The 24,325-nt window shown below is 44.4% G+C and overlaps 1 protein-coding gene across 4 annotated transcripts; it reads right to left on the bottom strand.

Annotated features, from left to right (window-relative positions):
- Positions 1 to 964: 964 nt before the first annotated feature.
- Positions 965 to 24,253, bottom strand: GLYR1 (glyoxylate reductase 1 homolog). 4 transcript variants are annotated; one of them, XM_084270846.1, is made up of 16 exons: positions 24,191 to 24,253; positions 22,087 to 22,123; positions 20,807 to 20,886; positions 13,550 to 13,688; positions 12,714 to 12,956; positions 9,674 to 9,760; positions 8,750 to 8,806; positions 7,622 to 7,672; positions 7,426 to 7,499; positions 5,499 to 5,598; positions 4,228 to 4,338; positions 3,822 to 3,923; positions 2,625 to 2,787; positions 2,020 to 2,199; positions 1,443 to 1,567; positions 965 to 1,106 (listed from the first exon to the last, which is right to left on the bottom strand). In XM_084270846.1, the coding sequence occupies exons 1-16, from the start codon at positions 24,226 to 24,228 to the stop codon at positions 1,032 to 1,034; spliced, it is 1,662 nt and encodes a 553-aa protein (XP_084126972.1). In that variant the 5' UTR covers positions 24,229 to 24,253; the 3' UTR covers positions 965 to 1,031. The 4 variants fall into 4 exon arrangements, with proteins under 4 accessions (XP_084126972.1, XP_084126974.1, XP_084126971.1 ...); XM_084270848.1 differs by lacking the exon at positions 12,714 to 12,956; XM_084270845.1 differs by lacking the exon at positions 24,191 to 24,253 and having other exon boundaries at positions 22,087 to 22,275.
- Positions 24,254 to 24,325: the final 72 nt, after the last annotated feature.

The following is a 24,325-nucleotide window of genomic DNA, read 5'->3' as shown; positions in this document are numbered from 1 at the left end:
ATCTCTTGGCTCTATGATCATTCTTCTCAGCCCTTTCAGACACATCACACTGCTTGTGGCACTGCGATAACCCAAGACACCTTTGTAATTACTGACTACAAGGATTAAAAAAATAAAATACAGCAAGTAAAGCAACATAAGCTAAGGCCAGGAGCAAATAAAGTATCCTTCCCCAAACAGAGTATCTCTGGCCCAGTTTCAGACCATGTGTTTCTCTTGCAGTTTTCTATGGAAACGTGTTGATCTCCGATGCTGTTTGTGGGGTGGGCAGCTGTGATTAACCTTTTAGGAGGCTCATTTACACTGGCATTTTCTCATTTGCAGAAAGGTTTGTGTTCCCTAAGCTACAGCTGTCTGTACAGGGGAAGACATGGATGCAATCTGTTCTTCTGAACAGTACAAGGAATTCCTCCATCAAGGTGTTGGGGAGGTGGAAGATTCAAAAGAAACAGAACTGAGACAGTGTTGCATGCAACCCCATTACCTTCTGGAACTGCCATTCTCCTCCATGGGAGGTGCTTTGTTCTTTAACAGTGGCCGATTAACAGGAATGCTCCTCACCTTACCCAGGACCAAGGACTTTAGTGATATTCACAGGCAGATGTGATGAATGTCACCTGTCCCCTTGATGCAGAGAGTCCAACACACGCGTTATTTCACAGCAAAGGAGGAAAGGGATCGTTAGAAACAGCATCTTGGACAAGCATACAAAGAGGAAAATAAAAGCAGCCAAGCAGCAGATTTCTGGCAGAGTTGCCTCAGAGCTTCTGAACAAGCCGCCACTGTTCTGTTCCATGACTGTCAGTGCATGGCATGGATTTTTCTAATTAGACTGCAACAATCCGAGCCCCCTCCTCCCCCCTTTCTGACACCAGGGGAAGGCTCACTGCAGCAGCTGCCTCCGTAGCAGATCTCAAAGTCTGTGTATAAAAGGAAATGGAGAGACAGAGATGGACTGGTCCAGAGTTAAAACCCAGTATCATAATAATATTAATCAATAATCATAGTATTAACAGTAAGAACGGTGCAGCCTAGTGGATGTAGGCCCTGTACACTGCAGACATGTCGTTGTCTGATTGGTCCAATGCTTTTGCTCGTTTATAGACCTAGAGAGGAGAAATTAGAAAGGGATCAGTGCCTGCTCTTGTGTGAATCCTTTCCCTAGCATAAAAATAACTTTGCTGACCACTGCAAACCAGAAAACTGTGTATTATGTCAAGCAATTAAAGCAGATTAGAACACGCCAGGTCTTGAAGCCATCAGGTTTTACTGACGTGACATTCTAAGGGCTTCTACCATCAGAACAAATCCAGTTCCATCCCAGTCAAAATATACTTTAACTGTGGTTTCCTGGTCTGAGATTATTTGGTTTTGTCTCTTGTCAAGAAATAGCCTATTGAAGAAATGCTGAGTAACACATCTGAACACTGAACAACTCTTACCTCATTGGCAGCAGCTGCCATGGGAGTTGGGTGGTTGACAGAATCGCCCAGTGCAATAGCTAATCTAAGATCCTTCTGTATGTATTTCAGGTAGAAATCAGGTTTAAAGTTTCCTTGCAAGATATCTGTCAAGAGGAATGCATGCAATAAAATAAGCATGACAAAAGTAGGTCAAGCCCACACGACAAAGGTATGCTATTCAACACCAAACTTCCCTTTCCCATGCTAATCACAAGGAACACTGCTTTAAGGTCTTCTGTTTCTCTCCTCTCTATCTTCACCTCATCACAGACAAAGCAAGCTCAGATTTCTAAGCAACTTGCCCTCCACTTACTACCCTGTCCCAGTGAAATTCTCACTGCGAACTCAAGCCCCAAGCAGGCTGCAGGCAATGCAGAGCTTGGCGTGCATTCTCAGAAGGCCTAGCTTTGAAGGCACAGAAATGGAAGTCTGTTCTTCATTTCCAGAATGCTTAAAATACCCACAATCCCAGGATGATGAAGAAAGAACAGTTATTTTCTCCCACTGCTAGGTTATGGCAAGTGTCCTATAATACAACAATGAAAGAGAACTTTACTTTGGCACTTCTGGTCCAGGAAGATGCTGGCAAGTTGTCCCTGATTGAGGATATCCAGAAGGGTCTGTTGGGACTGGCCAGTCACTTGAGCCAGTGTCAGTCCTTCTGCTATCGTTGCCATGAAGCTGCCTTGGACCATGTTCACAATCAGCATCATCTTGGCAGCGTTGCCTACTTCACCTGGGAGCAAGACATACCATTGGGTATTCCTCTAGAAGAGATTCAGCAGCCTTGCTCCCCACCCCACAACGTATTAACACTACCAGAACCTTCATATCAAGTACCTGCAGCACTCCCTTCCCCTGAAAGGCCTCAGAAAACTTACCCATTTTCTTAGCACTCAACAGAAGGGAGAAATCATAACAAAAGATTTAATTTTTAAATAATAATCACAGATCCTCCAAAATAGGCCAGTATTAAAATAGGAGAAACATAGGCTGGAGGCTCTGAAAGTGGTCAGGTTGCACAAGAGCAGGCTAGTTTCCCACACTGCCCCAGAGACAGAGGACACACATGCCTCTCAGACTCCTTGCTGGAATTCACAATCCTCACCCTAAGAAACTGCTGACTAAGAACTGCTGTCGCCCCCTTTGTGTTTCAATTACCTAGAAAAAAAGAGGTCTTCCCCATCGCTTGGAAACAGCTACTGCAGTCCTCATATAAACCCCTGTCACCAGCTGCCAGGATCACAAGCATCCCATCATTAGATAGCTGCTGATTTCCTGAGACCGGCGCTTCCAAAAAGCGACCACCCCGGGACACTATCACCTGGAAAAAGAGCACCTCTGGTTAGCTGTGCAGGAACAGCACAGATCCATGCTGAGCAGGCAGCACAGCAAGAACACTGTGCAGAGCACTCCTGTCCCTGAGGACAGGATTTTAAAGCTGAGAAATAGCTCAGACATACAACAAGGAGAGGAAAGCACTATCACATGATGTGCTGCATTCTGCGAAGCGTATTTGAGGCCAGAAGTTGCCCCCACACTCCAGCAACACTTTCCTGTACCCATCACTGCTGTGTATGCTTTAAACAGCTGAACTTACATGCTGTTGTCATGGCACCCTGTAATGGTCCAGGAACCAGTGCTGAAGATGTACACGTGGTGTAGGAATCTCAGCAGATTGACTGTTAAGATATTTTTCCCCCCAAGAGGAAGGGCCTTTGACAGATTTCTTCTCAGAGGTTTACTAATACACATGGCCCTTCAATCTCCAAATTCATGTTACACACTACTGCATCACCAATACATCTGGTTAAAACTTCACCCAAACTAGCTCCCCATGCTCACACAACACACACTGCCTGCAAGGCAGAGAATGGCAATCAGAATGCCTAAGAAGAAACAATCAGAAAACTTCTACAGAAATCCTCTCTATAATCATATTTCTAGAGAATGAAAGATGAAGACAGTTTGTTTCCCTAGTCAGAACATTTAAAATAAACATTATACATTTTATCAGTTTGAGGACAGTTATTAATTCAGACAGTGCTTTCTCCTCCAGTTTGCTACAGAATACCAATCTGTGAAAATCTGGCTGGCTGCTTGCATTGGTGCCAGCTAACACCCTGCCAAATCTACAAGTTTTGCTGTTACCAGCACAGAACATTTCATCCAGCTTTGTTTGCTGGTCAAGATTTGAGAGTTTATTTTGTCTTCTTTGCCTGGGACTTGAGTGTCTCCAAAAGCAGCCCAAAAATCTTAAAAGCATCTTTATCATCAACAGCTTACCACCAACAGTGACACAAAGCACAGTACTGCTGCTGAGTCGCAGATGTCAGAAGTTCAGTTCAACAGGATTACCTGGGCCAACTCTGTGACTGTGTCTGCATCCACAGTGGACATGTCCACGTAGCACTTCCCGGGGCGAATCCCCTGCAACACTCCACTCGGACCCAGTACCAGCTGTGGGGAACAGAAGAGCGGTAAAGCAATAGGGTGTCTGCAAAGAAACCCCAATCCTGCCACACAGGAGTGCAAGAGAGCCTGGCAGGGCAGTGGTACATGCCTCAAGGGATAACAAAACCTACCCCCTCCCTGGATTATTTTGTTTTAAGCATGATTTTTATTGGGACATGCGTTTTTACATAGCTGCACTACCCAGCATCTACAATGGCCCAGGCCACCGTGGTTAGGAACCAGAAATGGCATTCAGTGACTCTTATCCTGTAATCTAGCTGGTGGAGGAAAAATAAGAGGTAATCCTTACATCCTTTGCTGCTTTTGGATCTGATACACAGGCAAAGGTGATGTCACAGGTGGACACAACTTCAGCGGGGGTTCTTCCCAGCCGTGCCCCCTCCTGGATGAACAGATCACACTGCAAAAGTCACAGATCCAAGTGTAAGAAAAACTAGGCAGAGAGCAAATGGGTTCTCCAGCATTTTGCCAAAACAAACTCTGCTGCTGGACTCCACTCAAAAGGAGTGAGGCATATTGGTTACATAGCAACTGGGTTGTCTTCTGTGGGTTTGTCCACACACACACAGACACCCCCCCCCCCCCCCTCTTTTGCAGCTTTTCAGAAACATTAAGTTAAGAACTTCAATAAAGACAAAGAAAGAGAGAACACTCAGATGAAATAAGAGACTGAATGTTATTGGTTTTGGAGGAGACATGAGGGGGTAAAGAAATTAGTAAGTGGACATAGCAAAAGGTGTTACTAGACAGTAAACAGGAAAATGCATGGCTGAGACTGGTGTGTTTTAGTGGGCTGCTGCTTCAAAATCTTAGCTCTTCCTTACCCTGTCCCCTCATACCATCCATTTTTTGCAGTTAAAACCAAATTGATCCTTTTTAACAAAGTAATCACAGGGCCCTTGCCTTTGTTATTTCACAGTACCATCCAAGTGCCACATCTCCCCCAGCTGCCTACTTTTCCTTCTCCACTACTAAGAATAACATTGGCTAGAACACAAGCATCATCTAATTCTCACTTTGAATACACCCTTCTCATCCTGGTCTTACAACACAGCAGGTTTTCAACAGCACCTTTGTCACTGCAACGCAAACAGCACAATGGATGTCTAAATGAAGCTGTGGTCATGCTGCACATCTTACCACACCGCTCCAAGGGTCAACCCCCCAGCACTTGGTCTTTCTGTCCATGACAGAATGACTTGGCTGTTTACATCAGCAGTATTACCAGGAGGAGCCTTACACCATATTCCTCAACACATACACAAGGTTGTAATTTTTCTGCCAACTCTCATCTCATTAAAAAAAATGGCAATGAAGTGGGAACTGTTCATTTAAGAGTGATCACACTAGGACAGACTATAGCTTCATCTAGTCAGAAGTGGCCACCAACACACACCTAGGAAGTAACAACAGAGCAAGGTAGCAAGCATATACTTGTGTTTCTTCTGCATCCTTTTCCAGGCACCACTGACTAGGGACTCTGGGCCTCCCTGAGGTAGAGGTGGCAACTACACCTTTAGAAAAGGTTAAGTATCATCTGTAACTTAAGTAGATGCCTACCTTTTCAGCAGTCCGGTTCCAGACAGTAACAGTGTGTCCCATCTTCAGTAAGTTGGAGACAATGCCACTCCCCATGAGGCCAAGTCCCAGAAATCCTATCCTGAGGGGAAGAGATAAACTTTAATACAACTGAAAGCAATTGGTGGCAGCCTTTCATGGTCTTGGAAATGATGAAAAAAGCAAACCCTGGAGCATCACCAGCAATAAATAAAGAGAATAAATCACTAAACCAAACATGTTCTGCTGTGGCCACAGCTAGAATGGGCAGATACTGAGCTGTAAAAGCAAGTTGGTATTTATGTTGTTTTCCAAGCATCCCCAACAATTTCCTGAAGAACTTCTTTAGTCTGCTCCAGAAGGCTACCTGAATATTACATGTCTGGGTGAGCTGGGTATTTTTTTGTTTGGGGTGTTTTGGGGTTTTTTTTGTTTTTATCTGTTTGGTTGGTTTTATTAAAATTGCTGCTCCTGCGCTTTCCACTGCCAGCCACTGCCTCACTGAAGAGAAAAGGAACACTCAGAGATCAGCAGTTGCTTTTAGTAGATTAATTAATCTACTGATTTTTAAACTGTCACGTGTACAGCAACTTGCTTATACTACTGAGCAATACATTACAATCTTCATTTTAAGAAAGCCCAGCAAGGACTACTGGACAAAGTATCAGGCACAGACCCAAGACACACACAGTTCCTGCTCCACAGCTGCAATTTTAGACAGACACAGAAAGAAAGGAAGTAACAGGCCAGTGCCACGAGGTCATCGTCAACGACAATACATCAGGTCCCCCTTTCCCCATGCCCCCCCCACCACCTCAAAGCTGGCAAGTTTTGCTGCCCCCATCCCACCTTCAAGAAAAAGGCAACACGTTAGTAAGTTCTATCCCTGCAGTTACCTGCAACAGGAATCCCTCTGCAGTCGCTGCTGCAAGGATCCTTTCAGGCTCCATGCAGCTAGCTCCACACCGAAACCACAGTGCTAGCAGCAGATTTTGAAGTTTCAGTTACGTATCTGATGTAACTGCACAACAAAACCTGCCCAGCAATTCCCCAGTTGTTTTTTCAGAATCAGCCACACTACAGATGCTCTGGGGCTTTTGAAGCCTCCAGCACGCGCTCTCCCAGCTACCCGTGCTGCCTTTTGTCAGAGCAAACTCATCTAGACAGGTCAGCACAAGTCACTATAGGCTCATTAAACAGTCCAAACAATGTCCACCTACTTTCAAGTCTCTAAAACAGAAGCAACGTTCTTTTCCTCCCAACCCACCTTCCTGAGAGACTGTTTTACCTGAATAGCTTCATTGTGACTTTGGTTCTCCTGCAGTACAGCTGAGAACTGACATCCTATGAGAAGGACCCCAACGGCAAACTGCAAGCTGTGGCCTGAGCTCAGCTCGAGCAGAGCGGAAGCTCCCGAGTGAAACAGGAAGCTCTAGGCAGGCTTCTCTCACTCGAGAAAGGAGAAGGGGGACGACAGAAGAAAACAGAGAGCTCACGTGCCACACAGCAAGGTCCTTGAGCTGGGAGAACACTCCCCCCTCTTCCTTGTCTTCTAGATGCTCAGGAGAACAAGCAAATAACCCCAGTTGACTGCCAGGCACTACCCTTTTATCTTTCTGCCTCACACATCACTCAGACACCGCTGCCCGATGCTCTGCAGTGTGCCCTACAGGAAAAGCCCAAACTGCCAATGTGTCCAGGCATGACACTTCAGCGTGGGTTTTCCTACTGCACAGCCCGTTTGGTTTGAGCTGCCTCCCCCCACCCCCCACCCGCAAATCAGAGTTGCACACAAGGACAGAGGAGATCTGTAGTTAGAGGGAAATGTTAGGTTTATTTATTGTCAGTGACAAGCTGGATAATGGCTGCATGTATGAGCTGGGAAGGAGAAAAGGGAGGGGAAATGGCTGAAGTGCGTTGGAGATCTTACTTTTTGTCTGTAGGTGTGATACTGCCATTGACTGCTGTGCTGTCTGCTGCCTGGATGGAGGTGGATCCTGTTTCCTGGGGGAGGGGAGGGTCAGAGGAGAACAGGGGAGAAAAAAAGGTAAGAGTACACAGTTTAGGAGGAACTGCAAGTCCTCAGGACAATAAGGAAAAGCCATCAAAACCAAGATTTGCCTTACCTCTTCACAAACCTTCAGCTTCTTCGTGATGGCTTGATAGCAGACAGCTGGCTGTATGGAGAAGACAAAGCATTCAGGGGAAGGACAGCACAGATGTGCTCTGCTGAGCGAACAGACCATAGCCTTGCTACACAGAAACAGGCAGCTCACCCACCACTTGGAAAGCAGGGAAACTCTCAGGCTTCCCTCAACAGAAGAAAATAAAACAAAAACCCTGTTGCAACCTAGTAAGCTCTTCCTTTCTCACCCTGCCCCAGGAATTCAGCCAGTCTTCTGATGCAGGTACTACAAACTCCTTTCTGTAGTTCACATGACAGGCTCCTCTAGATGCAGGAATCACAGGCACCCCTGCTCTAACATCTGGCCCAAAGAAAACAGGGATCTCTAAAGCCTGCCACAGAACACCCTGCCTCATGGCTATGCTCAGAATGTCAATGCAGCTGTGGAAGCAAAGCCTTCTAGTTAATAGAAGGCACGTGGCCTTTCAACAAAGGTTAAGGTGAAGGCTGCTCCTTCCCATGCTGCTTACTGTGAGCTTGTCTAGACTAAAGCTGTTACCTGCTCCTAATCCTTTTGGCTCTGCCCAGATTCTCAGCTAGATATAAAACCTTTTTCATTTAATTTGATTTCTCCTTTTCCCCCTGATGTTCACTGCTGAAGATAAAATCCTGCAAGGCTTCTGGCTCTCAGGAGACAAACTGGCTATGTTTTACATGGAGCTTTTCTTGTTCTGTAAATTCTCTTGCCACATTCAGTTAAATGACAAGCTCATCCAGATGAAGGAACTGGTAGGACAACCAAAGACAATCAAACTCAGAAAAACAACCTTTCCTACCCCTGAATGTGGAATCTACAGAATTTACTACAACATATCTGTCAAATCCTGGTGCTAGATAATCTTTAATTACTTGAACTATTAATGCTAAATCATTCTACACCTTAAGGTTAGGAAGTACATGAGCTACAAGATTGCATGTGGTAATTTAATTGCCACTAGCCCCCAGAGAAGAGATGATTCAATGCAATCACAGAGCTCTTTACACATGCTCCTTGTGGGGAGACCCAAGTAAAAGGGGGAATGGCAAACTTGACAGACCAGTAGAATGATCCTGTCTGCCAAATCCTCACCTTCTCCGTCTGGCTCAGCAGGAAGTGATGGAAGTGTGGATCACTGTCCTTCACAGGCTACAAAAAGAGAAAGTACAGGCTCAGGAACATTCTCAAAGAGTCACCACAGCACATTCCCTCGCTCTCCCATGAGAACAATAGCTTAAGGTGGAAAATAGAAAGTGCTTCAGCTGTACTGAGCAGCCTGCTTTAATTAAGCTGTTTACACTGTGTTTCACTCTCAAAACCAAAGCCATTCAAACTCCTCATCAAAACCGAAGAAAATTACGAGCAAGATTAACATGGGAGGAAGAGACCTCATATTCTGCTTTTTCTTCTTCCCAAGGGAATGAGAATGATTATTTTCCAGCTTTCAAGGAACTCCTTAAAACAGCATTCTGGGAACTGGCTAGAGATTACACCTTGTACTGCCACACATTAAGCAAACCCAGATTATCAGCAACAAGGACTGTAAACACAGGTATCTCACCTCCCTGAAGAGTACTGTATGTGCTGCTGGCCTAGAGTCATGCTGCTCTTACACTGCTTTACTGATTGCTTATTTGTGCATAAAAGTGGAAGATTCTTAAAAGCTGCTTATGATACACCAGCATCCCAACAGGGAGAGACTATCCACATCATCTCCTCCCATTTTGGAAACCTGGTCCCAGAAATACTTTTGAAACAGAAGTGCTAAAACGAGTGCAGCAAGTGAAGTGTGAGTATGCAAACAGTTCCACAAAGACCAAAATCTCACTTCCCAGCACAGTTCTTAATTGCCCAGGATATTGCCTAGATTTGTTACAGAATGACAGAACAAGAGGCTCTTACAGTGTCTGTACAGGAGGAAGGGAAGATCTCACTATTTTACAGCCCAGACAGAAGGTTCCAGGTTTGCTTCCACAAGCTCAGTTCCTAGATCACATATGTTGTAAATTTCCTCACCTCACTGACGCTGGGCGGCCACTTAAATCCAGCCACTGTTCCAGTCATCACTCTCTTCACTGTACTTGACTCTGGAATTGTGAGGTCCTGAGGAGATAGAAGGAGGATCAGAAAGAGCTTACACCTGGCTCAGTGGCTGGACAGGGCACGTTGATCACATGAGCACACATACAGACAGGGAGCTTTGAAAAGCACTATGAATGCCTTCCATTTCACATGCCTTTCCAGGAGGAGTTCATATTTAAGCACACAGCATTATCAACACAGGTGAGGTAAAGAGACCATGAACTGCCAAAGGAAATCAAGCGCAGTTAAACCTTTTGGAGAATCCATTCTTCGCAAGAAAGAGGAATCCCTGCACTTGAGCAATCATGCAACGAGCACATGAACTCACTTGATCCAGCATTTTCCTCTGATGGATGCAAAAAACTAAACAAATGGGTGAAGAATTTCACCAGTCAGAGGTCTGAACTCTGCTCATACTCCACTGCCATAAAAAACCCAGCCTGCTTGTGAAAAGGAAAACCTGGGAAGCACGAGGGGGAGCCGTGTCCGCCCGAGTTTACAGGATCCATGAGACAGAAATGGTTATGTGGTCTGGCCCATTCTGTACAGGCCTTGATTTACAGTGTCATGATAGCACTTAATGCATCAGGTTTAGGGTTTGGGTTTTTTTTTTTTTTTTTTACTGTTGAGCAAACTAAAATTTGTCTTTCTTATTTCCCCAAAGCACATAGATTATAATAGGTCTTTATGCTCCAGGTCACAGACACAGGTAGGTCTTTATGCTATATGAAGAGGATGCACAGGACTCCTGCGTAGTATGTGGTACCTTTAGAAACACAATCACCTTATCCCTCCTCCCAAATTACTTCCTGACAACGCACAATGCAGCTTGGTGTCCACACAGAACCACAGAAGAGCATTGTCAGAGCAAGATCCTTGGAGGTAACCCACACTGATGCAACTGTTTCATCTTTTAGCAGGGACAACTCAGACATCAGTCCCCAGCCTTAAAGTGTCGTTTCGCTCTAGTTGAGAGCCCTACTCACTAAAATGATCTGAGAGACCACACTGCTGTTTCAATGTGTAAAGCAAGGACAAAACCTGTCCTGATACCTATAAAGTCATGTTCTTTAAAAATTTTCATGTAAGCTTAAAAATCAGAGTATCTGAATGACCCTGTATGCCTACAGGGCATTTTAGATGGAGCACACCTCAGCAGCATCTGGATCCTTGTATTTTATGCATCCTTATTACTTCGAAAGGCAAAATTTGGACTGTGACAGGGTAAAAGCCTCCAAATCCCAACACTGCAGCAACTCAGGATAGCTATGTAAGTGTTTTCTACCTTAGGGCTAAGAACTTGGGGAAATTATAAGAACCAGGCAAGACAACAAGATTTTTGAAGACATTTCACAGGCTGAAAAAATAGCATTAAGGCAGTACAATTACATTGTCATGGCAAATTCTTTAATTGTCAGAAATTACTTTAGAGAAGCTATAAGGCTATATTGTAAGGCTTCCTACATTACCCTGCTTATTTTCATGGTCTGCAGTCAGAGATTTATCACATAGCTGGACACCTCTTTCTCATAAGATGTTTAAAACTAATGGGCTTGCAATCTGCTGGTAAAATAACTTCTCCTACCACAAGTAACTCACTCAAAGCACTCTGATGCCCAGAGGTAGCTAATACAGACAAACCGTAGCATGCAACGTGTCACCATGATCAGAATTCTCCCAGCCATTAGTCCTGATCAATTCTGGAATGAATCTAGCTCAAAGAGACAAAAGTGTTTTGCAAGTAGAAAAAACAGCCCCATGCCTTATTCTAAGAGAAGTATATGAAGGCACTTTGAAAGGTGAATGCATGTTGCCAGTAAAGTGTTTTCCTGCATCAGTCAAGACACAAGCTCTGTCATTTTTAGTATGAGTTAACAAATACACATCCGTTCCTCTCCTCCAGCTCCCCCCAGAAAGGAGCGATGGGCTTTGTAGTACAGCCTGATGTAACAGAAATGAACACACCAGCGTTTCCTTCACAGCTAACATCTGAGATGAGCAACTTCATTTTACTACATCAAGAGAGAGCTTGCTGTTCAACCAGTGAAGACCAATCCATTCACAGCTTCGGAGATCAAAGACTACCATCCGACTCGCATCCTGAAGCGCACTGAAAGCAAAGACTGGGAAGCAGAGCACAGTGATCCCTCTGAAGCACAGGTGAGCAAGCGGGCTGCCGCACGGTGAATCAGCTGAAGTCTCCCAGTGGTCTTCAAGCGTAGTTTCCAACTGAGTATGTGCATTGTAATAATCCACTGAAATGATTATCCACTTGGAAAAGGGAGATCTGGACCATCACAGTGAGTTCCACAAAGGCTGGAACTCTAGATGAGGGTATTGGTGGCTATCACTGCTGCCACAACATCCAGAAGTAATAGGGAAATAATGGGGATAAAATAATAATGCTCCAAGGTTGGACCTTTATAATGGAGGATGGAAATATCCTATGGCAGAGAAGCTGAAATGAATACAATTAATTCTTCTGGTAGACTCCCCAAGCTACAAGAGTTTCTTCTTTAAGGCCTAGCCCTCAAGAACATCCTACCCTCTCTAAGTACTGAGGGTGAAGATGAATGACTAGTAGTTGCTTAATCATACAAAGTAGATGAGATGGGAGAAGTCATGAATCAGATGAAGGCCCACATCTCTTCACTAATCCTTCCCACACCAACTGGACATGAGGGATGGCAAGATGAAAGGCAGGCTCTCATGATACAGCTCTCGAAACCCTCTCAAAGATATGAAAAGAGCCACTCAAAATAACTCACTGGTAAAAACTACAGGAAGAGTCAGCAATATGCTGGCCAAAAGTAGCAGGCAGCCAAATGATCTAGAAGTAGCAACATGGAACAGCTTAAAAAAAACCTGGACACTGAACTGACTCTTCCTGCTGGCCTGTTAGTCAAGGTGCCAGTCAACCCTAGAGTCCATCTCCAAAGTCCACAGGGCACTGGCGGACATGCACAACACAAACCTTCTCATCCTTGGGTGGACGCCCCCGCTTTCGGGGGCTCTGATCCTGGGCTCTTTTCAAAGGTGATTTTGATCCTCTCTCTGATGATACAGAAGAGACCCTCTTTTTTCCTTCCCCTGTGCCCTTCTTCACCTTCCCTTCAGACAAACTGGCTTTGCGTTTCTCTTCACCAGCAGATTGCTTGCCTCTCTCTTCACTGGAATTACGCCGGTTCTTCTCTTCACTGGAGTTATGGGAAGACGCCTGAGAGATTACAGAATAGAAGACGGTAAGGAAAGAAGAGAAGAGCTGGAATGACTTTCATGCAAAACCAAGGATGTGAAGGACCCTGTGCTGATCACTACCAACCAAATTCACGGCACAGTCACTTGAAAAATAGGTATTTGTTAACCCTTTGAAGTTGGTGAGTGAAGTTCCTGGTTAGTTCTCCTGCAAAAACACATCAGTTAAAGTAAGCGATAAGAGAACAGGCCACTTGAAGACTTGCTGTGAGTGTGTGCACATACACGCACGTCCAATAGCCTGAAGACAAGACTAGCAGATACCAAATTCTAGCCCAAGACTTAAGACTGATTTATCAAATCATCACAAGCAGATGGACTGGCCTCTTCAGTTTCTCCACCAGTTTAACACTTTTTCCCTCCAGGCAAGACTGAATGGGGAAGAAGAGAAGAAAGGAAAAAACCCAAACAAAACAAAACCAGCAAAGGAATGAAAACAACCACTCCCCCCCCAACTTGCCAGAGGAAACAAACTCCTTTAACATAAAAATGCATCTGACCATCATTCATGCCAAGACTTGTTTTGATGCACAAAGTAAAAAAGAACCCACTCACCTGGTCCTTGCCTTTGGTTTTTCTAAGAAACTCCTCTACAGCATCCACTGCTTGCTGGAAGCGCTTACCCTTGTTAATCTTTATCATTTCCTCTTTGTGAGCGTGATATGGCTTCAGCTGCTCCACTTTGATCCAAGCACTAGAAAAAACAAACAACAAAAAATGAATTATGTTCTCCAAAGAGCAACTCTCTCAACCATCCCACCTTTAGAAACATACATAGTTGTTTGTTTTCTTCAGAGCAGATGACAGCAGCCTGAACTCGCTTTCTACAACCTGAAGGGCTGCCATTTCTGCATCTGAGAACTTTCTGCTGGCACTTTTACTTGGTTTCTCTCTCAAGTTTCATATCCTCTCATACTAGCAGTGACACACTTTAAGTGTTTTTCGTAATCTCTACTAGCAAGACAGCTTTTGGATGCTTGTTTAGAACAAAGGCAGTCTAGTGACACACCAGGAAAAACACCCACAATCACAGGCCTCCACATAAGGTAGCCAGTAACATGAATCTGCTTGAGAGGTTGTTGAAAGCAGAGGCCATGTAACGATTCTGAGCCATCAATCCTTTGTTCAAACACACTGTGCACACACAAGTGTCTGCAAAACCTGCAGAAAAACAATACTGCGTATATCACAATAGAGCTGACCCCAAATAAAGTGAGCACAAATGCCACAGCTCACTGCTGAATGGATTTCTGAAGCACCTTGATATTCTGCATGAAAATGACATTTCACTTCTGAGGAAAAAGAACTGTTGATATTTTAACATCAAACGATGCAACAGCAGAATATCAACCTGACTGCAGGCCTGTGAGGAAACTCAAACAGCTTCCCTGTTTCTCTGCTGCTACATAGGACCTGACATTTTCCAAACGGTTAAGTGGTCAAGTACAGGGTGATTAAGCTCCTCTACTATCACTCTTTCGCTGTCACTTGAGGGAACACCTTTCCTTTCAACATTTCTTGTGGCTCTCACAGACATTAAGACTAGCTTCCTCTCTCCCCAGACTCAAACCCAGCCTTACCAGCTGAACTGTTAGAAAGCTACTTCCAGCCTGCTGAAAACAGACCTGTGTAAGTTTTGAAAATGCTTTTCCTGAGCTAGGATGGCCAACAGTTCTTCTGAGCCTGCAGCAGACAGCAAGAGAGTCACACTGATTTTCTCTAGTCCCAAAACATCTCTGTTACAAACACTGACTAACCACGATTATAAATATTCTCCAGTGCAGTCCAGCTCCTGCAAGCAGGCAAAGCAGTTTAACAGCTGCCTTTTCAGCCATTCTGCAGGCATCATGTCATACAGCTACACCGAACTAAAGGTGAAAATTCATCATCATCGTAAGATTTTGCTGGATTTGCTTATCCACTCTTGAAGAAGTAGTAAACAAAAACAATGAAGCAGCCTAGACAAAGCTTCAGGGAGATCTTTCTGCTCACTTGCAGCCAGGAATCAACTTGCTTAAGAGAGACCAAAACTTTCCGGGTTGCACTGGGAAAGATGAGGCCTCCAGCCAGAGCTGACAAAAAACAGGCTTTCCATGCTGCCAGGAGAGCAGAGAACCCTTCCCAGCTGCCCAGACATCATAGCAAAACAGATCTTTAACTGTAAAGTTCTTCCGTGTGGTGACAAAGGATCCCTAGGAATGAGGCATCACTTCGTAAGAAGCCCTTCCATCATGTATCTAGAGGAAACAAGGTTTTGGAGTACAATAAAGTATTTAAGATGCTGCTGCCAGATTTGAGTTTCTAAATAAAAATAACTTTTTTCTATCAAGGCATTCTCTTAGGCTTCTGCACATCCTATCCCACCCCACTACACATTTATTAGCTTCCTTGCTCATTACTTTGCCTCTGGTATGGAGAAAGTTAAAGCAGAAAGCTTTCTGGCTCCTGGCTTTAGAGATGCATCTTGGCATTTGCAATCCCCCAGTACAAAGAGCCAGAGATCTGAGAGACAAACCAGTAAGTTAAAATACAGCCTTAAGCGCTGTCTCAGGGTTAAAAATTAAAACAAAAAACCAAAAAACCCCAGCCTTTTCCTTTTTTCATTTATCCTTTCTGTCTCACCTATCTGCACCACCTTCTATAAGCCATGAACATGTCTCTTGATACCACACGCCCATAGTGCATTTGCACGTGATGTTTCAAACACCTGAAAATCAAAGAACCTTCTACCAAACAACATCACTCGTGTTTACACACCAGATCTCTCTCTGTTCAGTAATATGCTCAAAGCCAGTGAAGGTGGGTATGTACAGAAGAGGTGTCTAGGACAACGTATGAAAGGAACCCCTCTTTCTCTCCCAACTCTGCAATGGATTACTGCCCTAGAAAAGCATTAGTGACGTTACATCACTGAAGATGTCACATTTCAGATGAAATGGTATTTTTACTGCTGTTCAGTCATCTGGTGTTTGCAAAGAACGGGCTAAATGGCAATCAGAAAGATGTAAAAAAGAGATACAAAAGTCATGGGTTTCTCTGCTCATTTCGCTATACCCTTCCTCACCCTCCAAAATACCACTCTCACAGAACCACTACTCATGTAAAATCCATGTCAGAGTCATGAACAGCAAGTGAGAATGCTTGTAAAGCAGAGCTAGGTATGAATGCGACCTGGAGCTGCACAGAAGACAGGCAACCAGATACCAGATTCAAATCCATGACATGAGCTTTGCACAGGCAAGGAGACCTTAAAACCCCTGACTAGCCACTCTCTTCCAGGCTAAAGATACCTATTCCTGATGATAAACTGAGGAAATTAAAGTGGAGGAATATCTGCAGATACTCACTTTACAGTTATGGGTGGAAAACAGTGGTGCTGTATCTCCAAATGTCTATTACTACAGCCTAGGGAAAGGCTTTCCAATGTTTTACGTGGTAGCAGTGTAGATGCCCACACAGAACGTGTGTGTGAGTACACAACAGAGAAATCGAGATGGGTTTCCTGCTGTTAAAAGGGAATGGCCCAATTTTAATCAGTAAGCAACTCAGATGGATGAACTCTGGAATCTGATATGTAAACTTCTTAATGGAAAAAAAAAAACCAAAAATGACCACACCAAATGAAAATAAACACCCATGCAGCTAAAAGAAAGGGATACTTTGCAAAGAAAACAAGCAGCAGAGCAGTGCTGAAAGAAATTCTCAGTATTAGAGCTTTCTAATTTGTGCAATTAAAAAACCCAACCCTTCAGAGTACTTATACATCCAAAGGTGTCACTATGAGGTGGAAAAGTCTTGACTATAGTAATTTCCAGCTATGGCACCCTGCCTGCAGAGATGTCTAACGACATTCCAGCTGGCTCTGCTATACAACAGCCTGGCTACAGCAACAGAGAGCTCAGCATGGGATAACGTGCCTAACTGAGAAAGACCAGCAGTGTAAGCTAACCCTCTCCATCAGCTCAGCCTACAGCCCCTGGCTCCTCCGACTGCCAACACGTACCACCTCCAACACCTGGCAAACCTGAGGCGAGTGTTTCCTGATGTCAGGACCTGAAAAAACATTTTGGAAAGACTATATCCAGAAATTTCTTTCTCCTTGAAAATGACAGAGAATGGTAGGTGTCTGCATCCCAACAGGATACAGAAGATGAGAAGGCAATGAGAGCTGTGCTAAAATCACTGTGCCTGACTGAAATAGGCTACAGATTGCTATACTTATCTTGGATTGCACATTTCCTCCAATTTTTCCTTAAAATATCAAGCCAGGAAGTGCCCCTTGACCCCGCACATTTAGTGAGGCTATTCAGAGCTTTGCACTGATGCTTCAGAATGGTGCTACAAGTAAGAATGCACTGCCACAGCCTCCTATTAAGCCGCTGATACACATGCCTTGCAGAACCATTTGGCTGTCACAGAATATGTAAGGGGAAGGTGGGATGGGAGGGACGTGTGTGTGTTTGTACACACACCTGATGAGAGCAGGGCTCTCCCTGTACTTCTATGGAACAGCAGAATGATACCTTCAAAACAATGATTTTTTTAATGATTAATTTTGTTCAGTTTTGACAATTTTGCAAGCAGGCCATGGAACACAAGAGTATTTTGAACTGGAAGGACACCAAGAAAGACTCATAGGCTACAGGTCTGTCAGTCACTAGTTCTAAACACTAAAAGCAACAAATGCAACGTGTGAGGTCTTACATTGCAGTACTCGACCGCTGCAATGATCTACAAAAGCTTCCTGTAACAAGACTGCAGCTTACGAAATAAAAGGGGATCTTAAAAACAGTCAGAAAAACAGGTAAGGGGTCGATGTTCCACTGCTATTTAGAAAGACTAAACTAAAATTCTCATTTATATGCCCATAATTGGACACTGTTACATGTTTGCCAGATCTATGGGCAGGAAACGTAAAGTCTTCTTGATTTTAGATGCAGAATCCTTGTAATGTGATTTTGAGGAGATACACTCAGACAAAGAACCTCTAGGCGAGACTGGAAAAATCTCCTATCAATTTGGAGAAGAAGCTAATAAGAGACATTACTGAGTATGTGCATCACAATTAAAGCAAACACTTGGAACAGGACATGGATGTACTACTACTATGTCAAGGTGACTTTCCCTTTGGTAAAGGTGTACTACACAGTTTACACTAATAAGCAAAATCATCTTCCTCAGGTTGACGATCCATCTCGTCCAGAAAACCTGTTACACTGAACGTGACAGAAGCAGCCAACTCCTCCAACACAATAAACATGAGGAGCATAGAAGCTCAGTAGAAACTCTACCAAAAGCCAGATCTTAAGAGCACAGTCTCAATGCACTCACGCTCTCACCTTTATGTCTCTGGCCAAAACTACTCACAGCCTTTCACTTCATGTATATCTTTAGTCATCACAGCATGGCACTGGGCCAGGAAGTATTCCATCCACAGCACAGAAGAAAATATATTTTTCTTTACCTTTATCCTAAAATATTCAGGATTTGACAAATAATGGAAACTTATTTACACACTACACCAGAACTACTTCCCAATTCACTCATCATTCTGCCCAGATACAGGCATACCAGTTCTTGCTTCTAAGCAGCTTCCTCCTTAAACTTCAGTATGGCAAACTGGAGCTGTGTAAGTCAGGAGGAAACAACTTTTTCCTAGCCTGAAACAGTGGCATTTCCACTTGAAAATCAGGAAAAAATAAGACTTATCTGCCTACCCATTGCTGAGGGTGGTTGCCAGCCAGTTTGTCAGTTTTGAGGGAGGGTTTCTACCCAGCAATTAGCATCACCTTCAACTTACACATACTAGACAACTGGCAAATAGCTTTATATCCAGATCCTCACCTGTTAAAGCTCAACAGAGTAAGGCAATAAATAACACAAGAGCTGTAAATAAAGATCAGTAGTACAGCAATGCCACCTTACAAACCTGAAAGTGGCAGAAAGACTGAATGCTAGAAAACAGGAGCAACGTGCACCATAATACCAGTACCAGTAAGTATACTCATCACACCACGGACTACAGTCAGTGATGGAGCTTTGCATCCTCTTAATCACCCTGCTGTTCATTACATAGTGATGTTTTGCCAAGTGATGTGTTCCCACTTACTGCTGACACACACCTAGAAAAAATATCTGCAGAACACATTCATTTACTTGCATGAAATAAGTGCAGGGATTTTCTGTTCCTGCTCACATTTTAAATGAAATAATTGAATGTCTTCCTGATCTGGTTCCTTGATTATGCTCAAAGGTAAAGATCTCCTCTAGCAACACACTGCTTACAACAGCTCCAACCAGTAAAGTTCCAATGCAGGACGTAACAGGAACACAAGCTTCTCTCTCTTTTGTCTATCAATCCTTTCTTCAAAGCAGAACAAAGGGGATAGTATTTATTTCTATTTCACTTCCAGGCAGGGTATGCCAGTCAATGCCAGCAAATTTCTAAACCATGATTATCCAGCAGGAAATTATTAAATTTCACAAGCTGGGGTGGGAGGGAGGTAAAGACACGACAGCAACCACACTACCTTCCTGTGCCAGAAGACTGGATTTTCCCTAGCCCGAGCTCCAGAATCATGTCATAAATCCTGATTATTTTGCAGCTTGGAACTCTTAATTTGCTGTTAATCTCAGCTACATAATTCCAGGCATGTGACCTCTTTTTCCATTAATACATAACACCCCTGTACTTCATCTTGTATTTCACATTACCGAATCAACAACAAACAATTAGGATAGTAATAGTCAGTCTCCTCAACTTTACAACTTGATTAACTCAAATAACCATGTTTAACAACAATTGTCACCACCAAATCAACCACCTTCAAATCAACCTTCACCTGCCTTACACTACTGGAGAGCCAACAAATGTTCCTATGAGTATGCAGCATTCGCTTCTCCTCCATCAAGTTTAGATCCCAGGTCTTTATAATAAATGATGGTTAAATATTGAGCAAAATAACCTAGCAGTCAAAAACATTTTCCTTCAGAAGCATCCACTAAATGGCCTCAGTTCTTGTCACCTTTTTTCCAAAAAGTAAAGGGGTTTCGGGTCTCCTGCAGGAATTTGCAGATTTCTCCCTTTTTGCACAACCTGATGCAAAATGGCAGAAAACAAAGGGAAAAACTGAAAAATCAGCAAAATAAGTTTGATTCATTAAATACCCAAGTTCTTAATTTTGCTTTGCCTTTTTTTTTTATCCCTCTCCAGTTTCTAAGTCTAAGACAAGTATGATTTTGTACACTTAGGTACTTAGAAACAATTAATTCTGCCTTGCAAAAAGTAGTCTACAATAGCTTGGCTTTCCTACACTGAAAAGTTTTTCTAAAGAACAGCAAAAATGTCTTCAGTCACCGGGTATGACAGTAAATTCTTTTATAAATGTCAAATATATAGCTGGTTTTGTTTTTCTGGCAGAAAAACAATCACATACTGTCAGCTGTACCTTTCTCATACTTAGTTACACGTAAAATCTAACCCAGTCATACCCCATCCACTCCCCTAAAATCAGGAAGCTACCAAGAACTTTCCTGCATAGCAGCAACATGACAGTTGGATTTTATTATCTTAGAGGTCTTTTCCAGTCTTAAAAGATTCTACAAACTAAAATCCTAATATTTAAGTCTTTATGGTCTTCACACATCCACACAGGCTGCTCTAGCATGCAGTAATAGTTGAATTTCTTTGTGTGTAGATCAGAAGATCCTTTGCAAAGTTAAACTGCACTGTGTTCATAAATGTTTCCTCCAGGCAAGATCTCTGTTATATGGCACAGTATTTTCACCAGATGAAAACAAGCAGGTACATACTGATCTTCTGTTCCAAAAAACTTCACAAAGAAGCACTTTTTTCCACGAGGTTTCTTCAGATCTTTAGGTGGATTAACAATCTGAAGGTGATTAGAAGTGAAAGTTAAAAAGCACATAATGAAAATTTACACTCTGTGATTTTATTGTCGCATGTTACAGCCATTGTAGACTTTACATTTTTTAAATCTGACTAGGAAGAGGACTTGAATCTGTTGTAAGTCTTTCAAATAATCAACTCATGTAGTTCCTCAGATGCAGTACGCTGGAGCAGAGTGAAAAAGTACCCAAGCTTCACCAATAAGCTAGAAACGTGGTGATATTTCTTCTCCCTACGCCCAACAGGTACACCAGCAACCTTTTCTAAAGTTTAGAAAGCCAAATGGCATTAATAAAACCTTGTTCACCTAGGTACCTTTCAAAAATTAAGCTTTGTCTTGACTCCCAGATTAGATTGATTACGAGTTTAAAATATTAGTAAAGAGAAAAGCTGCCATTCAGTTACACAGGTGGCACCTGAAAGACTGTATGGGAGACCGGACTTAATCTGATCCAATAACCAGAAGTTAATGGGTGTCAGGCACTTCGACAGCTCATTTCTCTGCCACATGCTGTTACTTTAGCATGATCAATCCTCATGCCTATACCAAAAATAAAACCAAAGTTCTTTCAGAGTAAAAATAATTAAAATGGTCCTTTATAATTCCATTTATTTTTTAATCTTTTTGGTCTTTCATCAGAAAAAAAATCCCAGCCAGAACAGAATAAAAACTTTACCTACTCCCTACCCACAGAGTTATTACTCAAAACACATAGCTCAAACAGTATCTGGAGAAGCCAGACTCCTCATTTCTATTATTTAACACAGTGCATTTAACCAATGTACTATGGGAGGAAAGAAACCTGTCTTGTAGAAAGTGATAGGGATTAAATAACTAAATTTGGGAAAAACAATCAGCTCCAGAGCTGAATGAACTGACCTGCATTGCTTTCACTCCACCTGAACGAACAGCTGTTAGTGGAAGGCTGAATTTCTAGATCAAATAAAGCTCTAAACTGGTTCAGTTTACATTTGTAGGGTATGTGTTTTTTAAAAAAGCAAAACCAACAAAAAAACAAACATTAATTTTCAACTGAAATGCTTTCAGGCAAAGCTTCCTCTGTGCAGAAGGAAAAAGCAAATAAAAACCCAACCAACCAAAGAAAAAACAACCCAAAAAACTTAAGAAGCAACAATAAATTTAAAATATAATAATAATTTAAAACATTTAACCAATCCTCACCTTTCCTGGCCAAGGAGGATACCGGCCCAGCTTCCCCCTAGAGAAAAAAAAGAAAATATGAGGCACTAGAAACAAAGAAAAAACAACTATCCCACATCTACATTTTTGCATTACATCAGATTTTTCATATTAAGAGACTTACAACTTAAGAGTCAAAACTTACCGTGGCAGGAGTGTGCACAGCTGACACACAAGCCTGATATTGTTAGATACCTGCACTAAGCCTCTCAACAGCCTGCATGAACTCGTCAGACTATCAGACCTTAAGTGAGCAGCAGCACAACTGCTGCCTGGAAGATACAGGGTCACACTGCTGAGTACTTTTGTAAAACCTGGTGTTTCCTCACAAGGAACTAAAAAAAAGTACTAATGCAGGCAAACCAAGGTTCAGGTTGGTAACTTGTATCCATCCGGACAGCCTAGTGCCCAGAGCAGCCACCGACTCCCAGCTCAGAAAGCTGAAATTCTCTTCAACTGAACTTGCTTCAGGTGCTTGCCACCACAGCAAGATGTGCTGAAGATATAAAAGAGCCATAAGAAAGGCAAGTAAGTTTCTTTCCTACACTTGCAAAGGTTTCCACTATGAAAACTACACAAACCTATTTCTTCACAGAGGAGGAGGAGGCAACATCAGACTTCGCCCTCAGCATGGTGGCTTTATCGTTATCTTGTCCCTGTCACTTACTTGGGCTGCAGTACTCTCTCAAATACTTATCAGTCATTGTCTTGCAGGAGACTGGCAAAGAACCTGTAGAGCTGGCCAGCTTCTGAAACCAGAAATTCTCAGCAAGTGGCACTGCAGCCCCCCCTGAGCTGGCAATGCTACACAAGCACTTCGGTGGCGGTGGTCAGGCAGGAGCGCTGCCCAGGGCTGTACCCGTGTCTTGTATCTGCTGCTGCCATTCCTGTACTGAACGAGATAGTCATCAGAGCCTTTCACACGTTACTGTCTCAGTGTTACAGTTCTCCTGTGCTTGCTCTAAGGACAGCACCTGTCTAGGCTGTTGCGTACAAAACTGGAGCAGGATAGTCTGCATTCCAACTCGCAGAGCAGTGCACTGCCCAGATCCTCACTCAGGGAAAAAAAAATGCTAGAAGGAACCAACCTTTACTTACTTTGCTATATAAATTAAACAACTTCACAGCACTGTCAATTTTTTCGGAGGAGCTGCAGTTGTCAAGCCTGGAGCATGCGCTTCTTTTCATCTGGGATATAAATATAAACGCTTGCACTTGCGTGTTGGGGATTAGCTGTTGCTTGCAAGCCCGAGCAGGGCACCCGAGTCTGTCGAGTACAGCACAGCCCATGCACTCGACAGCCAGCGCTCACGGGGCTGGACAGAATCCCCTCGCTTCTCCTGACCAGGAAATACAAAATCACAGCGCCCCAACTACTGGAGCGTAACACCGGAGCCAGCAGGGGAAATGGCTTCTGCGAGCTCCAACAGCAACATCCTGAGCGGCAGAAGCCCCGCTGCTTCCCTGGCTTGTCGCGCTGCTCGGTTAAAACGCTGCCCAGAACGGGTATCGGCGCTCTCCCTAAACGCGTCGCCAACTTGTTTATGTCCCTCCTCACCTCCCTCGGGAGGAGACGGCCCAACCGAGCCCGGCGCTGGTCGCTCCGCGGTCCTACTCCCCTCACCCCCTCCATCTTACACAGGTCCTGGAACGCGCCGCCTCCCGTTCGGCTCCGCTGCCGGGCCGGCCAGCGGCCGGGCCTGCCTCCCCGCGGCCTGCTCCAGCCCAGCGCCTCCCGCCGCCGCCCCTCCTCCCGCCGCCCCCGAGGGACGGTGGCGGCGAGACCCACCGCCCGGGCCGCGGCCCCGCTGCCTGTCAAGCCCCTCCCTCCCTCGCCGCAGCCGCGCCTCGGAGCCCCTCGCAGCTGCGAGGTGACAGCGCTCGGCCCGGCCCGCCTCAGCGCCCGCGGGCGCCCCGCCGCCGCCCCGCCTGCACCGCCGCTGCCACAGGCGGAGCCTCAGCCTCGCTCCGCAAGAGGTGTCCGCCGCCGCCGCCGCCGCCCCGTCGCCGGTCGCCTCCGCGCCGCCCGCCCGGCGCCCGCCGCCTCTCCGTGCCCCGCCACCGCCCGGCCTGACCCGCCACTCACCACACCAGGTCTCCGAGCCTCAGACTTACGGCCGCCATCTTACCGACACAGCCACCAGCCGCACCGCGCAAGGCCTGACGGGACAGGACGGACCCACCGCGGGGGGGGGAAAGGAACAGCGCGGAGGGGGGGAAG

Source organism: Gallinula chloropus (genome assembly GCF_964237585.1).
Source record: "Gallinula chloropus genome assembly, chromosome: 15".
NCBI lineage: Eukaryota > Metazoa > Chordata > Aves > Gruiformes > Rallidae > Gallinula > Gallinula chloropus.
This window is presented reverse-complemented; position numbering and strand designations above follow the sequence as displayed.